The sequence below is a fragment of the Engraulis encrasicolus genome, chromosome 10 (assembly GCF_034702125.1).
Source record: "Engraulis encrasicolus isolate BLACKSEA-1 chromosome 10, IST_EnEncr_1.0, whole genome shotgun sequence".
Taxonomy (NCBI): domain Eukaryota; kingdom Metazoa; phylum Chordata; class Actinopteri; order Clupeiformes; family Engraulidae; genus Engraulis; species Engraulis encrasicolus.
The window spans coordinates 46,531,643-46,550,919 of record NC_085866.1 but is presented as its reverse complement, the minus strand read 5'-3'; the positions used below and the strand labels follow the sequence as shown (position 1 = coordinate 46,550,919).

The 19,277-nt window shown below is 47.9% G+C and overlaps 1 protein-coding gene across 2 annotated transcripts in view; it reads right to left on the bottom strand.

Moving 5' to 3' along the window:
* Positions 1-272: 272 nt before the first annotated feature.
* zmp:0000000926 (ataxin-1-like) overlaps positions 273-19,277 on the bottom strand; it is a 40,667-nt gene continuing 21,662 nt past the window's right edge. The window contains exons 1-3 of one of the 2 annotated variants that reach the window (XM_063209035.1): positions 13,925-14,035; positions 5,040-6,949; positions 273-1,686 (exon numbers count right to left, since the gene is read on the bottom strand). In XM_063209035.1, coding sequence (XP_063065105.1) covers positions 1,036-1,686; positions 5,040-6,794 — 2,406 coding nt within the window. In that variant the 5' untranslated portion in view covers positions 6,795-6,949; positions 13,925-14,035 and the 3' untranslated portion in view covers positions 273-1,035. Of the gene's footprint in view, positions 1,687-5,039; positions 6,950-13,924; positions 14,036-19,277 lie in introns of those variants that run through there. The other variant, XM_063209034.1, reaches the window with a different exon arrangement.

Sequence of the window (19,277 nt, the reverse complement as noted above, 5' to 3'; positions counted from 1 at the left end):
ACCTTGTCCGCCCAGACACACGGCCTGAATTCGGCTCAGAAGCGTTTAAAATTAAAATTTCAGTACGAAAGTAACAACTGACTCAGTTAGACTTTTTAAATTCTTTAGCATATGTATGTAACACCTGTAATATGTAATATTTATATATTGATATTTATATATATATAATTTCTCTCTCTCCAATGTTTATTAACTTCAATAATACTGTTTGAAAATAGATACCCTGCAGAAAAAACACTGTCAGTGAGCGTGGAACGACCATGGGGCACGCCCTCTACTTCTTGGTTCATGGGGCATGGGGAGTCAAAAAAGAATTACTGGGCTTGCAATGAGTGGTTTTTCGACACCAATCCAAACCTTGGACCTCCACCTATGCACCACAAATCCACCACGACGCGCCTCGTTCCCTTCCATTCAATTTTTTGCAACTTATTGCCCCATGAACCAGGAAGTAGAGGGCGTGACTTAGGTGCCCCATTACTACTGTACGTCAGAGAGTAAACGCGTGGCGACACAGACAGGTGAATTTTTTTTTGATTGTCTCACTGAATTGTCTCTTTTTGTGCATTTTGGGAATTCCTAGCAAGGTGCCCCCCCCATTGCTTATCCTTCCATCGTGGAAATATACAACTCTTTCCCCTTTGCGTGACCCCCGTCCCGTTTTCACAAAACCAGAGGAGGAGGTGGGGTTGGTTTTCATGGCTTTGCTTCTAGGCGCTCTTGAGGATGGCCATCGTATCTGGTTTTATGGTTACCTGAATCCTTGCGCGCCCTCCAACGCCCCTCTTCCTGCTCAGTCGACCAGAGTCGAGTGCATGGAGCTGGTGGTGCGGAGACACCACGCACTGTACGTGGACTGTGACGAGGCTTTGTGTGTGCGAGTGTGTGTGTGTGTGTGTTTTTGTGTGTGCGTGTGTAGGTGTCTGTACCGTTTGTGTGTTTAAACGTGTGTGTGTGTGTGTGTGTGTGTGTGTGTGTGTTTTGACATGGTGGTCGTAAGAGAAGGAAAGGGGGCCTTGTTTTGTTTTGTTTTTTTTACTGCTGTTTCTCCTGTTTGGAGTCTTGAGGTAAATCTGGGAGCGTCCTCCCACTGTCCTCCTCCACCCCCACCTCCACCACCTCCATCTCCTCCCCCTCCCCCTCTCGGCCAGGGAGCTCAGGGGCCGACCAGCGTCTCTTGCGGGGCCGTGGCTCCCACTCCTGGCCCCCCTCTCTGGTACCCTTGGAGCCCGACGTGCCCGCGGTGGCAGCCATGTTGGTGCTGGGGACAATACCCGTCGTGGCCAGAGGGGCCGGGAAAGGAGGAAGAGGTGGCGGTGGAAGTGGTGGTGGCGGTAGCGAGGGAGGAGGTGGTGGAGGAGGGGGAGGCGGAGGCATGCTCTCCGCCCCGGGGCTGCTGGAGCCAGGGCCTGGCTCTCCGTAGGCCTGGCTGTGTGTGCGGGAGGCCTTGGAGGCCAGGCGGGAGCGGGGCGGAGGAGGTCCCAGAGGGCTGGAGGAGCAGGTGGTGGAGCCAGCCGAGGGGCTGGTGGTGGGGGTGGGGGTGGGGGTCAGTGCCAGGCACACGTCTCCGGCGCTCAGCTGGCGGCAGGAGAGGCCGTAGAGTTGGGCGGTTCTCTGAGGGCAGCACGAAGACCAGCCTCGGTCGCGCACAAAGAACGGATACTCCACTAAGACTGTGAGTAACTCCTGCCAAAAACACGAAAAAAGAAAGAAAGAAAAAAAAGCAACAACAAACGAAAACAGTCAGTAATACAGTAAGGCTTGGGAGGGAGTCAGAGTCTTGTCGCAACGCTGTTATAGAGATCATTAATCCAATAATCCCAAACAAAACAGAAAAACAGATTGACTAAGCAATAACCATAGTAATCTTTTCGAACAAAGCAGCACTCAAGGGAGGAGGTGATTTTGCTGTGTCTGCCTCATAGCCAGGTCACTTGCTTGGTCTTAAGGAGAAGGATAAACAGTACACTTAAGACGCTTACCCAGTTGTGGAAAGTTGTGGAATGGATTTCTCAAGAAGTGTCGAATTCAAACCAACAGAACACTACAACTTCATAAACCCTAGCCTATATACTGTTCTGTTACATGCAGGCAACAAGGGGCATCATTAAAAAACAGTTCTAGAATAGTTTAAAAAGTTATATAGGCTAGACTATACTTAGTCTACCTAGTATTTAAAGCTACACTGTGTTGTACATTTAGGTGTTTATCATTTGTTTTGCCTGTTAACGAATGTCTCATTTGTATGCATATTTTGAGAAAAGCTTTGAATTTTGTCCTGTCCTACATTTTCTTGCCCCATCCAGACCTGCTTTTAATCACGAACAGGCCCGGTTCTAAATGTCTTGTTTTTCGCTCATTTTGAGGCTCAAGGTCATAACGTGGGTGTTGTACTTTCACCTCTAGGCTCTGCCAAGTTCGAAGAAGAAAAGGGAACTCTTACGCTGAACCTTTTTAAGGCGATAAGGTCTATACTACTACTATTCAAGCTGTTCGCATTTGCCAGAGTGTTAAAGGTAACTTCTGCCAATTTCAACATGCAGTTGTAATGCTCACACTACCCCGGACTTGTCAGTTCCTGAGATTTTTTTTTTTCTTTAGCCTTTTCCGAGATCCTGGTCATTGTAATGGGGGCAGGTGTATGTTTACATTTCAAAAAAACATCTTGATTTATTCCCAATAACATCCAAAAGGTTATGCAACAGCAGCAGACAACTAACAAACAGCGATACCTTTTGGGATAATATTTGGAGTAGCCCTATGTTAAAAACATTGTGAATGTAAACAAAATCTGCCCCCGTTAGAATAGCTCAGATCTCGGAAAGGGCTGACTCCAAAAATGCAGCATCACCGGGTACTGACAAGTCATGGGTAGTGTGAACAATACAATAGCATATTGAAATTGTCAGAAGTTATCCGTTAAGTCCCATTGGCAAAATCAAGTCTTGCATAAAATCTATGCCACTTACCTTTAAAAATATATATATTTTTGGTCTTCTATTAGTTTATTAATGACAGGACAGGAAGAGACTTGACATGAAGTGAGTTGGGAGAGAGATGGGGAAGGTTTGGCAAAGGACCCCAGCGGGGAATCGAATCCGGGTTGCCGGCGTAGCAGCCCTACCCAGTGCCCTATAGTTAGAGCCGCGGTAGGACCACAAAAGCGTATTCCAAGAAGATGATTCAGATGCAAACCAGGTGAATTTAACCCAGAGTTTGGGGTAAATTTGCTAATACAATACTACCGTACAAAGGAAAACTGCAGTAACTATTTTGTCAAAAAAAGTCTTCACAACACCTCCTTTATCTTGTGACAAAGACTTTTATGCTCCAAATGTGTCCTGTTTTAGAGATATTACTTTGTCAAATAACATCAACAACTACAATATCCAACCTAATACCACATCATACTTTGGAGGGATTTTAAGATTTTTTCTCAGTTTCAATGTTGGCATAGTTACTGCACTTTGCCTTTGTAGGGCAGAATAGCCTGTGCTGATTTTTTAAAACTAAATGACACCTGCAGTGTATGTATTAGAATGGAAGGAATTCGAAAGTTGGTTCAACTCTTTATGTAGGTGAACTTAGCCAGGTGTGTCACTTATCCTTACTGTCCTCTGGTTGTAGTAGACAAATATCCCGCAAAGTAGTAGACAAATATCCCTCACTCCGTCCATTACAGTTGCAAAATGCATTCGTCTAATACTACTAAACAACTGGTTATGTCCAACGCACCTGTTGGCACGAATTGAGGGGTGCAAAACTGTCCTTAGGTGAACTATGAGCTATGTAGCTTTGTGAGGTACATGTCTAAAATATGGGAACACTGGTATGTGTGCCTTCACTAGTTTTCTTTTTTGTTGTTGTTGTATAAAATGTGTATATATAAATGTGTGATGTATTGTTTTATTGATTTGTGTACTGTACTGTCTCCTGTGGTCCCTGAACCTGTAATAAAGTTTATATTGTAGTAAACTAAAGCCCATAGATATGAACATGTTGGCCACTCCCTTCTATTGGAACAAAGTCAGATAGCCGAAATGTTTACCCGGCATATTATTGACATCAACAAGTAACAAGAGTTGTGTGAAGCAGAAATATTGCATAGAATTACAACACCAGTAGTATGATGTTCCATAGCTGCAACTATGTAATATCATACTACTGTTGTAATTACATCCGTAATTTCTTCTACTTTATACAACTCTGAACAAGGTAACGCACACATTACCCTTTAGGTGTAGGTGGCGGTAAAAGAAATATCAGCATACAGGACCAAGAGGGTGGTGCCCAGGGTTAGGCCACACCAAAAGTCTCAACGTGGTATCCAGGGTGCTGTCTAAAATGTGGACTCCCCTTCTCCCTTGCTCCCTTGCATGCTTGTGGCTGACAACTTGTCGATGACGCCACTGACGACAGAAGTGTATTTCAATTAGAGATGCACAGGATCCAAGATCCGGTTCTGGATCCGGCAGGATAATAGGGTTTTCACAGGATCCGGATCCGGCAGGATCTTAAGCAGTGGATCCGGTATCCGGCAGATACCTAAAAATCAGGATCTGGTGCATCTCTAGCCTAGGTTTTTCAGTCAGTCTTTCACAACCCCAATTGCTGCATGGAGTGAAAGAACTTTGGAAGCGGCCAGTGTAGGCAGTGTGGCAGTAAGCCTAAAAAAGTAGTTTGAGCCAACGTAATAAAAAGGGCCCACGTAGACTATGTGTTTCAACCCTTTCGTAGGATCCGGTATCCCTAAAAATCAGGATCCGGTGCATCTCTAATTTCAATATCTAGCTATTCTAATCTCATTGTCTCATTTGCCATCGGTATAATGAATGAAAAATAGTCCCCCAAAAGTTGATGTGGCTAGGCTGATAGCGGGGAAACTCTATTGTTTTCTCCACAGAGGTGGGGCGTCGGCAAAACGCGAGGCCACAAGCACAGGCCGAGGATGGGAGTCCGCATTATTGGAAAGCACTCCTAGAGTTCATACTGTATCTATGAACTAAAAGCATCACGGCGTCGCCCCCTGGTGGACTGACCTGAGTGTTGCGGTCGGCCAGCAGCACCTGCAGCTGGTTGAAGCCGTGCGTGGGGCCGGCGGCGATGTGCAGCACGGTGCAGGTGCTCAGGTGGAACTCTGGCGAGGTGTCGGCGCTGCGCAGGAAGTCGTCGGTGCGCAGCTCCTCCACGCGCTTCAGCCGGCCGCCGGCCAGCTCGATCAGGGACCCCCTGGCGAAATGAGGTAGGACTGCGGCGGGATGGTGGTGCTGTGACTCTGGGTCCTGAGGAGGAGGAGGAGGAGGAGGAGGAGGAAGGTGGTGCGAGCCGTGAGCGTGGCCGTGGCCGTGCAGGTGTCCGTGCGTCGTGAGTCCGTGTCCGTGTCCACGCTCGCGCTCCCGGTAGGGGCCCGGCGAGCCGGACGAGAGCAAGACCAGGTCCTCTGGCTCCCCTCCTCCGTGGCTGTTGTGCTGCTGCTGCTGCTGCTGCTGCTGCGATTGCTGTTGCTGTCCCGCCGAGAGGGGCGAGAGTTGGGAGTTCCTCTTGCTATGGGGGGGCGTGTAGGGCGGGGTGCCCACGGAGCTGAGGTGCGCTGGGTAGGCGAAGGAGGAGGAGGACGGGGAGGGGGAGGGGGAGGAGTGCTGCTGTTGGTGCTGGAGGGCGGGGTAGACGGAGCCCAGGGCGTAGTAGATCTGGGCCCCGGCGCCCTGGATGGCACCGAGCCCCAGGGGCTCCACCTTGGCAGTCCGCGAAGAGTCGGAGGAGATGTGGTGAGGGGCTTTGGGTGGCCTGCGGAGGTCTCGCTCTCTCTCTCTGTCTCGGTCTCTGTCTCTCTCACGTTCTCTATCTCTGTCTCTCTCTCGCTCTCGCTCTCGGTCCCTTTCCCGGTCCTGCGGGGTGCTGCGTGCGTTGTGGCCCTCCCGGGAGGACAGCGTCCCTCTCGCCTGCGATGAGCTGGCCGCGTCCTCCGGGTGCCTCTTCCTGCCGTTGGTGTGGAAGCCCTCTGCCCTGGAGCGCCCCTCGCTGTTACTCCCGCTCCCGCCGCCACCGCCCATCTCCCCAGCCGAGGGCGGCCTCTCCAGGGGACTGGGCCGGACCTCCAGGCCGTCCAGGCCGTTGGGCCTCCTGCCCGTGCTGTAGCGCAGCCGCTCGGACACGGAGAGGGGCTCGGTGGGGTATGGCGAGGGCGGCGCCGGCTGGGCGAAGAGGTGGTGCGCCGGCGAGAAGAAGGAAGAGGGCCCGTAGTCCCGGCGGCTGGCGGCGCCGAAGTAGGGCCACACGTCCCGGTCCGAGGCAGTGGCGTAGTGGGTCTTGTACGGGGAAGGGATGGACAAGGGCGGCTGGAGGCCCAGGGGCGGCACCTCGCCCCTCACCCAGCGGGAGTGGTGCGCCATGGGGGGCTCCACCACGTCCGGCACCCGGCTGTCCCTCCAGGAGGACGGCAGCGTACCGTGCCGGTCGCCCGACAGGAAGTGGTGGCTGGTGGTGGGGGGGTAGGAGACGTGCCATTGCAAGGGGAGGGGGAGGGGGTGCAGTGGGGCGGGCGGAGGGGGTGGCGGTGGAGGTGGAGGAGGGGGCAGATCTTTGTCATAGTGAGGAGGCGGCGGGTGGTGGACGCCGCCACCCTCCCTGCCCTCGGACGGCCTGGACGGCAGTGGGCGTGGCCTCAGCGGCGCCGGGGGCTTGAAGTCGTCCTCCGGGGGCCGAGGAGGCGGCGGCTGTTCCGAAGAGCCCTGGCGGGACTCGCGCTTCTTGGGAGGCAGGCACTCTTTGCCACGGTCTGGGGTGGGATTCATGGAGGCACCCCACGGCCTGTGGGACCGGTGTCGGCGGTCTTTAGGTCACATGGGCTTCGGGGGAGAACGACGGGTTCGGAGAGAGGGGCGCCGCCTTTCTGCTGAACAGCATCACGCGCTCCTCACAGCTCCGCGCACGACAGACGTCAGTTCACCTACACACACACCGAGACATATGGTTAGATACACAAATACACACACACACACACACACACACACACACACACACACACACACACACACACACACACACACACACACACACACACACAGACACATCAATACAGTTACGTAAACATATGTGCACATACTGCACAAATACATACTGTACATACCTGTACATTGACAAATATGCACACACCCACACATATAGAAACACACATACTGTACACTGACAAGTGTGAGAAAAAAGTAGAATGAAAGAGCCTACAGGGAGTAGAAACTGAAACAACAGTGTTCAGAAAGAATTCCAAAGAAATGCAGAAAGAAAGAAAAAAAAGAAGGGATGCGAACGGGAAAGCAGTGTGCATACAATCAGTAGACTCGAAAGTAACACATGCCATGGGGGAAAAAAAGAGGAAAGAGTGAGGCGCGAAGAGAAGAGAAGAGAGTGGAGAAGAGACAGAAATGTGAGGCAACGTTAGCACTTAGCAGCTGCTCTGGCATGCCAAGGTGTAAGAGTTGCAAAAGGAAGTTCCTAAACGCCCTGCCGCCCTGCCTCCCAGTCTCTCTCTTTTTTTGTATCCATCTATCCATCCATCCATCTCTCTCTCTCTCTCTCTCTTTCTCTCACCATCTTGTCATATCATCTACTGATCACAAAGATCCAGGAGATATACTGCTGCTCCCTCAAAATATCTCTCTCACTCTCTCACTCTCTCTGTCTGTCTGTTTCTCTCTCTGTCATTCTTCTCACCATCTTTTCACCTCATCTACCCAGAAAGACCCAGGCTCTATTCCCCTGCCTCCTCGCAATCTCTCTTTCTCTCTCTCTCTCTCTCTCTCTCCTTCCTCTCCCTCCCTCTCTCTCTCTCTCTCTCTCTCTCTCTCTCTCCTTCCTCTCCCTCCCTCTCTCTCTCTCCCTCTTCTCACCGTCTTGTCACCTCATCTACTCAGAAAGACCCAGGCTTGCCTGCTCTGCTGCTGGAGTCTGTCAGCGTTGTGGATCCGCGAGCTCTTAAGCTGTGAGGAAACAAGGGGGCCAGTTGGCGGCTGTCAAGTCCCTTGCAATTGGTGATGCACTCCACACTAAATATAGAGCCTCTTCTCCTCTCTCTCTCTCTCTCTCTCTACTCTTGTGTGTGTTATTGCTGTGTGATCTCCAGTGGGCATGCCTGGCTGGCTGATCTCATGACATACACACTTTGCTGTACACGCTCGCCTACACATGCAACGCTCGGGCAGGCGCACACACGGAGGGGCGGACACACACACACACAAAATCACATGGATTTTCCCGCAGAGACTACACACACAAACACGCACATGCACAAGCATACACACACGCGCGCACACTCACACGCTCACACACACATCCACATGCTCACACGGAGAAAACACACACACACACGCTCACACGGAGAAAACACACACACACACACACACACACACGCTCAAACGGAGACCACACATACACACACACACACACACACACACACACACACACACACACACACACACACACACACACACACACACACACACACGCTCAAACGGAGACCACACATACACACACACACACACACACACACACACACACACACACACACACACACACACACACACACACACACACACACACACACACACACACACACACACACACACACACACACACACACACACACACACACAGGAGGCACGGGAGCACTGTAGAGTGAACCCAATGCACCTTTCCCATTCACACACCAACATGAACACAGATGAATACACTGATGACAAAATGCATCAGTGAACACAGCCCACACACACACTCACACACACACACTCTCTCTCTCTATCTCCCTCTCTCTCTCTCTCACACACACACAGACACACACACACACACCACAGGGGCGCTCAGGCAGGCACGCAACATAAAAAGATGCACCCACACATGCGCGCTCGTGTACTCACTCACTCACTCACTACACACACACACACGCACACGCACACACACACACACACACAGCGCAGCACAGCGGGAGGTTATCGGGCTGCTTGCTTGTTCAGCTATATCGGGAAACACATCGGCTCCGCTCTCCCGTAGAACCACCCCCCATTTAAAGAACTCTCTCGGCCGCCCCCGTTGCCCACACTCCAGGGTTCTGTTGGCTGCCAATCAACGCTCCCATAGCGACGGAACATGGCGGTCACCCCCCCCCCCACACACACACACACACACACACATAACCAGCTGCCCCCTCCGTCCCTTCCTCCCTCCTCACCCCTGTTTCACTGCCCTCCCCTCCGCCACACTCCCGCCCCCACAGCGAAATCACCATCATCCAGTGTTGAGAGTCCACAGCGTGGGCAGAAGCAGATGATGATGAGGGTGGTGGTGGTGGTGGTGGTAAAGATGCTCACAGAGCCTGGGGAGTATTCGAGGGAGGCACTGACTAGGGGATAGAGTAAGAGGAGGATGGCTTGCTGGCTGGCTGGCTAGCAGGTACTGTAGGAGGCTGGAGGGAGGCTGTGTGTGTGGGGTGGCACGGTGTTGTAGGGTGTTAAGAGAGGAAGGAAGGACAGAATGGAAGAGAGAGAGAGAGAGAGAGAGAGAGAGAGAAGAGGGAAGAAAGAAGGGTTTTAGTGTGTAGTTAAGCACCCTTGTTTCATTCAGCATGGAGAGTGTGGGGGAGTTCTTCATCTTCAGCAGAGCGCCTCTACAGTAAATGCTCTGAATGCGCTAAATGAGACGCTTTGATGTGACTACGCATTGCCGCCGGCACATCTGCTCCGTTCTCCTCTCCTCTCCTCTCAGCGATACATACATACAGGGAAGCCGACATCGGGGAGGGGTGAACGGGTCAGTGGTCCCGGCCCCCCGGGCCCCCGGGAGAGAGGTGCACCAAGAATTGGGTCCTCACTATATTGTATGTGTTGAGTAGGTGGGGGGGCCTTTCAGATGACTTTGTCCCAGGCCTGGTCAAAGCTGTCAGCGGCTCTGCATACATACAGTAGAGTCTTAACGTCTCGTCTGCCCCTGCTGAACCCTGCCACCTAGCAGCCGTCACCATGGAAACTAAGTTCATACATTCTCCACTCCACTTCTGGTGCAGCAAGGGGGAGAGAGAGGGAGGTTACACAGGGATAACTGGGCGCTCATTTTTTCTCTCTGATACTGTCCATAGAAACTGTTTTGTTTTTATATGGGTTTTTTTTTCGTACAAGAAAATGCACTCCGAGTTGATCCAATCCATGATACATTAGATATGGATTTTTTGTGGCAAAACGGAGTGGACTGTTGTTTTAGTCCTGTACTGACCTTTAAATGACTTCTTCACAGCTGTTAAATAAATAATTCCGTCACGCAAAGGGAAAGAAGAGGTTAACTACACAGGGAATGGATCTAAACATTCACAAATAACCTGGATCATAAATGCATCACGTTCATGATGTCTTCTTGTCAAATCAAACTAAGTTTTATAACACGCTCAACTCAACAAAAGTAAAAAGCAACTGGGTGCTCAAGAAATATACAAAATAGACAGTTGTGTACTTTATATCCTGTCCAACATGGGGTGGAAAGAATTTATTCTATGGGCTTTGATTTTATATATGAGTGCACCTGGGTAAAATGTTTGCCTGACACTGAAGAAGGTTAAGTCCGAAACATCTGAGAGGCAATAAAGTACACAACTAGGAGTGCTGTCCTGTCCCCTTTACTCTTATTCAATCAAGTCATTAGTTTTTTTCCCCTTTACCTGAAAAAAGTTTTTTCCCCTTTAACTGACGTATTTTGATGGTATATCTCCCGTTTTCCTCAGAGGGTAACAGATAGCAACATCATCTGATTACTAAGCATGTCACACATCAGGACCCAGGTGCCCCTCTGAAGAAGATGGTGTTGTGTCAATGTGAGCTACCGATCGAGCAGAGGTACAGTACCAAGCCATAACAACGCACTACAGCTGCGCCTCTAGGGGTCAAAGGTTAGGAACAGGGCTTGAGTTTAGGCGAAACATGTCAAATAAAGGGAAAAAAAATCAGTTATTAACTAATTAAATTATTAATTAATTAAAATGTAATAATTTTTATTTGTGGGTCTTTTGAATAATATGGTACCATAAACATTTCAACCATTGCAGCAGCTGAAAAAAAAAAATGGTTACACTTTACTTGAAGCCGGTGTCCTACGTATGACATAACGGTGTCATAACAGTGTCAAGACAGTCATAGACCAGTCATAAACATGATGTCGATGTCATAAACGCTTTATGGTCATGAAAAGTTGACATTGATAGGGCTGTCTTTACCATAACCGAATGTCACTTTATGACAAGGTCAGCATTGCTGAGGCATTCTTCAAGCAGACACCTGGCTGTCCGTGGCTGTAGCGTGGCCTACAAGTCCTCAAGGCCCCGTCTGTAAAGAACTCTTACTTCTGTATCTCTTGTTTCACTCACTGTCTGCCTCATTGGAACGCTCTTTTTTCCAGATCAATAACGCGAGACAAGGTGACGCATGGATGGGAGCAGTGCGTCCTTTTGCACCGAGCCGAACAACTCAGACGCCCATGCGACAAAAAACAAAACAAAACAAAAAAAACGAAAAACAAACAGGCCCGACTTCCATCCAAAGAGAGGGAACAGAAAGAGAGAGAGAGAAATAGAGAGAGAGAGAGAGAGAGAGAGAGAGAGAGAGAGAGAGAGAGAGAGAGAGGTGACCTCTTTCAGACATTGCCCAATGATGCTGACCGTGCAGCCTTAGCCATCATCTGGGTTATGACTCAGAAAGTTTTTTTTTCCTCCTCCACACTGAGCGGCAGTGGCCGTTGAGGCGCCCTGCTCTGTGCTGCGAGGCCGCCATTCTCCCAGCAGGATCGATGCGTCCGTGAAATGCGAGAGGTCAGGATGTTGTCGTCGTGGCTGTCTTTGCTGGCTGCCATACTGTGCTGCTACCCAGGGACAGGGTAAGGACAAAGGGGGCAGTTTTCCCAGGCCCAAGTAGAGAGGGGACCCATAACTGAGTCCTCATTACATTGGCTGGGGGGTAGGCCTTTTCAGATGACATTGTGCTGGGCCCGGCCAAAGCTGTCAGCAGCCCTGCTGCTACCGTTACTGCTGCCTGCAGAGCCAGACTTTTTTTTTACCTTTGTAGAAAAAAAACCCAAAGAAACAATCTCCACTCAAATGAACTAGCCCCCTGAGAAGGCTACACACTGACTGCTTCTCCCCCTCAAATGTGTTTTAACAGTCAGTGCTTGGCACAGTCTGTCAAGGTTCAATAGAGTTTCCATCGATCTCCGTCACTATCAAGTGTTGCCAAGTCCACTGGATGCAGACGGTGGGGGGCAATGGCTTCGGTGGGCAAGGGTGTAGGTATATGGTGGTACAGCATGATCTCTTAACCACCATCAACTTTTGGCACTTCTGACTGAGTGCTTAAATCAAGCCAACTGGCATGGTATGTCGATAAGAGCTGAAATTGTTGAAATGAGCAACCCTAACCCCAACCCCTGATCCAGGAACAGTTGTACAGCACAGCTCAACAGGTAGGCCACATCGATATGACCTGATATAGCCTACATACTGCATACATGAGTGCCGTTAGGGGGGGAAAGGTGTTACAGATTCTAAGGGCCCAAGCACTGACAGGGGCCCTTAAGGGGACCCAAAATTCGACATTTGCATGAGGCTCAAAATTTCTGGTGGCGACCCTGATTGCATATACGGTAGGAATAGGTATGTATAGTTTATACCTATACATATCCTGTCTGTAGAACTATAGGGTTGCAGTTCAACCTAATGAGAGCAGATGGCGTTGTTCATGTCTCTGTGTCTCACAGGGCGGGAACCACAGCTGAGGGAGAGTGCCATTCACAGATGGCTCCATTGATATACCAGACTTCCTGCACCGCTAAAATACGTACGTCAATGAAAACATACGAAAGAAAATGAACTTATGAAAAATATCGATGCCCAAAATCTACAGTATAAGTAGGCCTACAGTAAGTAAGTAAGTTACTAAGTAAATAAATAAATAAATAGATCTGATATAATATGAATAACAAATACTGTATATATGAAGACTACAACAGCGTCCGTTTTTTTTCTTTGCTCCATGAATAGCGTGGCAGTAATTGCTCTCCCATTGATGACTAGCGCAACAACTGGCATCAAGGAGCTGTAATGACGGGGGAGCTCGGGAGACTGGACAGGTTTGAATGGCACATCAAACAGGACAATGGTGCTCTGAGGCAAAAAAAAAGAACAAGAAAAAAAACAAGCTGATTCTAGCAAGCACACACAAAAGCAGAGTATTTGAAGGATCCGTAGGAGGCTGCAATCCAAAACTGAGTCATTTCGCCTCACCTTACACACACACACACACACACGCACACACACACACACACACACACACACACACACACACACACACACACACACACACACACACACACACACACACACACACACACACACCAGCGTGTTTTGTATTGTTGTACAAAAATGTCTTTAGAGGAATAACAAAGAAAGTATGCGGAGAGGACGGCGGGAGATAACCTTCTGGCGTTCCTCTATACTGACACTAGACTACCACTAGACAAAAAGACAGACGCTCTGAAGCAGACAGGAGACAACAGGAGACTTCAGAGCTGAAATCTTACATAACTTTCCCATGCATTTCTGCCACCATATACCAGCAACAATGATCATGAAATTATATACAGTATAAAAAGGGAACGAGTGAAGAACAAGGGAAGAAAAAATTTACAAAACATTGTATGATCTTGATTTGGCAAAAACTCTCCCAAAAGGCATAATCACAAACACAATATTGAGCATGCATTGAGTATTTGAAAAAAAGTATTTTTTTTAACTGAACACATTGCAGAAGTCAAAGAAAGAAACTCAAAATGGAGAAGTTTCCTTGCCCCCCCCCCCCCACACACACACACACACCAGCTGAAATGCCCTGAAGTGACTGACCTTGCCTTTTTGATCAGCAGATATAACCCACTCCTCTGTCATTCATGTAAGTCATCCAATGCCAGAACAAGAGCTGTCCTTTTAGCACGCCGCAACGCAAGCCTTGCACCACAGAACAACACAAGGCTCCCAACTAAACCCAAGAATCACAACACGGCAAAGCTGCGAGCCTATGTGTGACAGCTTTTGTGTGAGTGTATGTAAAAACTGACTGTGTGGGGGACTGTGAGCGTGCGTCTGATTGGGAATCTGTATCTGTGTGATGTGTGATGTGTGTGTGTGTGTGTGTGTGTGTGTGTGTGTGTGTGTGTGTGTGTGTGTGTGTGTGTGTGTGTGTGTGTGTGTGTGAGAGAGAGAGAGTGCTCACTTGAGACTGCTTGTACACAAGGCTAAGGAAGTGAGTAATATCTAGCAGTGAGGAGCATGCCTGCTATGCAACGACACATAAGCAAGACCAGTTGCTGCTGTCGCCCACTCGCCTTACTCACTGTGAAAGGGATGAATGCGCTCGCTCGCGCACGCACACACACCGCATGACACACGCACGCGCGCACGCGCTCACTCACGCATGCACACACACACAATTTCACACATGCTGTGTCTACATCTTTCGCCTTGCCAAGACATATTTAGAAAATATATTTTCATATTATACATGCATAACGCACATAGAATTTTCCAGTCCTCTCTATCATCTCACTGCTTATGATGGAAAATGTCAATCTATAGCATAACCTACAAAAAAAGACTTTTGGGTGCATTAAATATGAATGCTAGTCCATGAATGAATGAGACAGAATGCTTTAGATGCTGACAAGATAAATAACAATAAAAGAGGGAAAGAGGGAGAAAGTATATAGTAGATGACTTAGCCAAAAATACCATACATATTAGTGCAACTGAGGAGAGAGAGAGAGAGAGAGAGAGAGAGAGAGAGAGAGAGAGAGAGAGAGAGAGAGAGAGAGACGGTCAGGGAGGTGGTTCGTCCCACACACAGACAGCCTATTCTACAAGCCTGAGCTGTCGCTGACTCAAAGCAAAACCATACCACGCATCTATCGCACACAGAAAGACACACACCACAGCATCAAAACCTCTTTCAGCGCTGTTGTCTATGATAATATGTTTGTGCAACCGCGAGAGAAAAAGGAACGAAAAAACACTTGTAGCCTAATTGTAGTGAGCGCATTGTGCAGCTTTCTCTACACAAATTAGCAACAAAATATAACTTGGTATTTAAGAATTGAACACATTAATTCAGATGCGCAGAGATGATCTACTTTGTGCGTATTCGTATAGTGCCTACACAATGTTGTTGGAGGCCTGGCTTTCACGTATATTAAATGTATTTCCCGCCTCCCCATAGTGAATGCGCGGGTGCGCACCAACTTCACCGCGCGTGCTGACTTTGGCACGGTGGTGGTAGCTACTCTTTACGAGCGGCAGCTGCATCGTGTTTTACATTCTCCATGCTTCACTTCAAGCTGTTTAAAATCCTACGGTTTCGATGTCAGGGGGAAATCATCTGAGTAAAGAGACAGCAACACCCTCGTGCTTCTTTCTTGTGTGAAAGAGAGCGAGGAATCATTTCGGGTGAGGTGGGGGTACTGAGCGCGTGTCTATTCTAAAGAATATTTTCCCGCCCCCATTTCAACATAAACCGCTGAAAATGTAATTTACAAGTACAACACACTTTGTCATCTTAAAAATAGTATTTGCTTCATACACATGGAAACAGTGTGGGCAAAGAGGAAACAGTCTCCTTCAGATTATCTTTGCTCGTCAAAAGCGAGCTTAGTTTTAGTATTAGAGTTTGTTCACACAGAAAAATCCGCTGTCCTCTCTGATAGTGACATTGTGTTGCCATAAACTTGTCAAGTTAGAAAAGACCTGAGAACTTTTTTTGCTGAACCTGTTTCATTTAATGGATTATCTTAAAAGTTTGAATGAAGTGAGCAGATAATGCAACAATAGCAATACAGGCAAAACCTAAAATGTTAAATATATAATTATTATTTTTATGGCTACATTTGAGTGGAGCTCATGTAGATTACAGTAGGCTATAACCCAGACATTTAGTCAAATAATCCATTATTAAATATCATTAACAGCCTAATATTGTATATTCCATGCTACACCAAATTGTAATTGAATTGATCAACTTCCATGATAAGGCTACAGGCTAATATTCTGTTTTAGAAATGGAAAAGTTTTGTAAATAACTTTATATAACCAACACAGTTAAGTAAATATATATTTCAAAGTTTAGGAAAAGTTTAGTAGAAGTTCCAAAAAAAAAAGTTTAGTATGAAAAAAAAACATTAAAGGCAATGAAGATACCAGTAAGTGAAAAGAAAGGCTAGTAATAAAGTGTGTTAAAAATTATACAATGTTTATTTGAGGCTTTTGTTTAATTTTTATTTCTAATTTTATTTCTTATATTCCTTACTATTTTTAAATATTACCATTTTAAAAACGTTCTCAACACATTAATATTAAATCATTCAACAGGGGGTGGGGAATAATGTAATCTGTGAAGTTCAGAGGTTCAGCTTTACCATACAGTATCACAGCAGTACAAGACACTGCAAAAGCAACATTGCCGGCAGCAACTTAACACATACAAACTACACTACAACCTTGAGCCGCTTTGCCTTGTTGTGTTTTCTTTCTTCTCCTCTGTGATTCTTTCCCTTTCTTTTCTTTTGAAAGATTGTTCTTTTTTCCCGGGCGCAGAGTTTTTCTTGTGGCTGATCACGTTTCCCAGTGGAGTGCGGTGCACGGATGAGATCGCTCTGATGCAGCAGAATTCTGCAGCTTTGTGTGTCTCCCAGGGGACCAGGCCAGAGGAGGAGCACAGTGCAGAGGAAAGCAGAGGAGAGGAGAGGAGGAGAGGAGAGGAGGGGGGGGGGGGACCATAGCGCATGGGATACAAATAAACAAGAGGAGAGGATAGGAGAGGAGAGGAGTGCAGAGGAGAGGAGAGGAGAGGAGAGGAGAGGAGAGGAGAGGAGAGGAGAGGAGAGGAGAGGAGTGCAGAGGAGAGGAGAGGAGAGGAGAGGAAAGAAGAGGAGAGAAACTGGAGCGCACGGCAGAGGATCCGAATGAACAAGAGGAGAGGAGAAGAGAGAAAAGGGGAAGAGATGAGTGGAGAGGAGAGGAAGGTATGGAGGAAACAATAGCGCACGAGAATTGAGCGAACAAGATGAGAGCAAAGTGGAGTGGAGAGGAGAGGACAGGAGAAGGGAGGTGAGAGGAGAGGTAAGGGGAGGAGAGAGAGGAGCATGCGAGACCAAAGTGACTCAAAGAAGAGCAAAAAAGGACTGTTGAGGAGAGTTGAGGGAAGACAGGAGAGGAGAGAGGAGGAGAGCAAACTAGAGTAAAAAAAGCGAAGAGAAGAGCAGTAAAGTATAACAAGAGGGGAGAACAGGTCTGCTGAAGCGCAGGACTAGAGGATAACAAAAGGCAAATGGACTCATAGTGAACATGACACACAAACAAAGAAGGCACATCAGAAAAGCATTAGAGTAGAGTGCAAATATGTACAAAAGAGTAGAAGTTTAGAGAAAGCAAACAGATAAAGAGGATGAATGGGGTCAGTGTAGTGTAGAGGAGAGACGTGTGCGGCAGCGGAGAGAGAGGGATAGAGAGAGTATCACAGGAGATGCGCAAGGTGAGGTGTAGGTGTATGCCAGGGGCGCTCACAGCCAAAAGGAGCTGAATGGATGTTGAGAGAGAGAGAGAGAGAGAGAGAGAGAGAGAGAGAGAGAGAGAGAGAGAGAGAGAGAGAGAGAGAGAGAGAGAGAGAGAGAGGACTGAGGGAGGAGTGGAGCAGGAGAGGTGTACGAGTTAGAGGTGGGGAGGCAGGGAGGGGGGTGAGGGTGATGAGTAGGCAGGGATCTGTAAATGGACAGGGATTAAAAGAGAACAGAGTACTACAGAGCGTAACACTGAGTGTGTGTGTGTGTGTGTGTGTGTGTGTGTGTGTGTGTGTGTGTGTGTGTGTGTGTGTGTGTGTGTGTGTGTGTGTGTGTGTGTGTGTGTGTGACAAGTTGCTCCATGGGAAACATAGTGCCACGTAAGCCAACGCAGGGCAGCGTTCACACGGGCATCTGGCTCTAAGGCTCCTGTTAGCCAATTGGGCCGACCGCCAGGAGTAGGGCAGCACAGCACAGGCCAGGCAAGGCAAGGTAAGGTAAGAATGGGAGGATAGATACAGTAGAGGGAAGACAGGAGAGGTAGAAAGAAGGGTGGAGAGGGAGACGAATAGAAAGAAACATATAGTTCACACCGTTAAAACACGGCGTTATACATTTGCTCTTACCAGAATGGCAATGACCAAGTCATAGAGCATTACTAAAGGCGTTGTGTTCTGTCATAGTAGCGTACTATTATGGTTGTTAACTTTTCAATGACTATTACAGCGTTCCGCTGTCAAGTCAAGAGTGGAATGGCGTGCATTATGTGGCTACCTAAAAGTAAAAAGTATCTACGGTATACACAGTTATATTTCACAGACAAAACAGTCGGAAAGTATTTCACCGTGGCAATACCAGGGCAAGGCCAGACAAGAACGGGAGGATAAATAGAGGGAAGGGAGGAGAGGTAGATGGACAGAAAGGTACGCATAGTGAAGCAAAAGTAAAAATGACCTACACAGCATTTTTCACAGAAGTGCTACACAGTGGCAAGATTACACGTTACCACAAACTAAAAATGCTTAGAAACACTGAGAAAGTAAAAGAAACATACAAATAGCTTCTTTCCAAAGTGAGATATAACCATTTTGTAGAATGTTGGGAAATTGTCATTTTTGTATTGGGAATTCCCTTGAATTGCATTGCAAAAAGCATTTTTTATAGAGGTTTAAAAAGTATGTTCTCAAAACATTTGAATGGCGAGAAGTAACACATAAATGATAGGACTTCTTAACAGTCAATTCCAATATTAAAATGCAAAAAAGTAAAAAAAAAAAAAAAAAAGGTGGATATCTCATTTTCGAAAAGAGCTGTTCACACTGAAAACACAGTAATGGTGAGACAAAGTCACACAGTACAGGAAAGACACGAGAGGGAAGGGAGGGGAGGGAAGAGCCAGCTAGCCTCTCTCTCTCTCTCTCTCTCTCTCTCTCTCTCTCTCTCTCTCTCTCTCTCTCTGTGGTGGTGAGAGTACGGTACGCACACGGCGCGTGTGCGGGGCCGGTTGACCCTTCCTCAGCGGAGATGATCCCCTGTGACCGTGTGAGAGTGTGTGTGTGATCCTGGGGAAGGATGAGCTTATAGGCTACTGTACACAGGGCTCAGGAATGGCCAGAGAGTGGAGGAGGAGGGGTAGGGAGGGAGGGAGGAGTGGA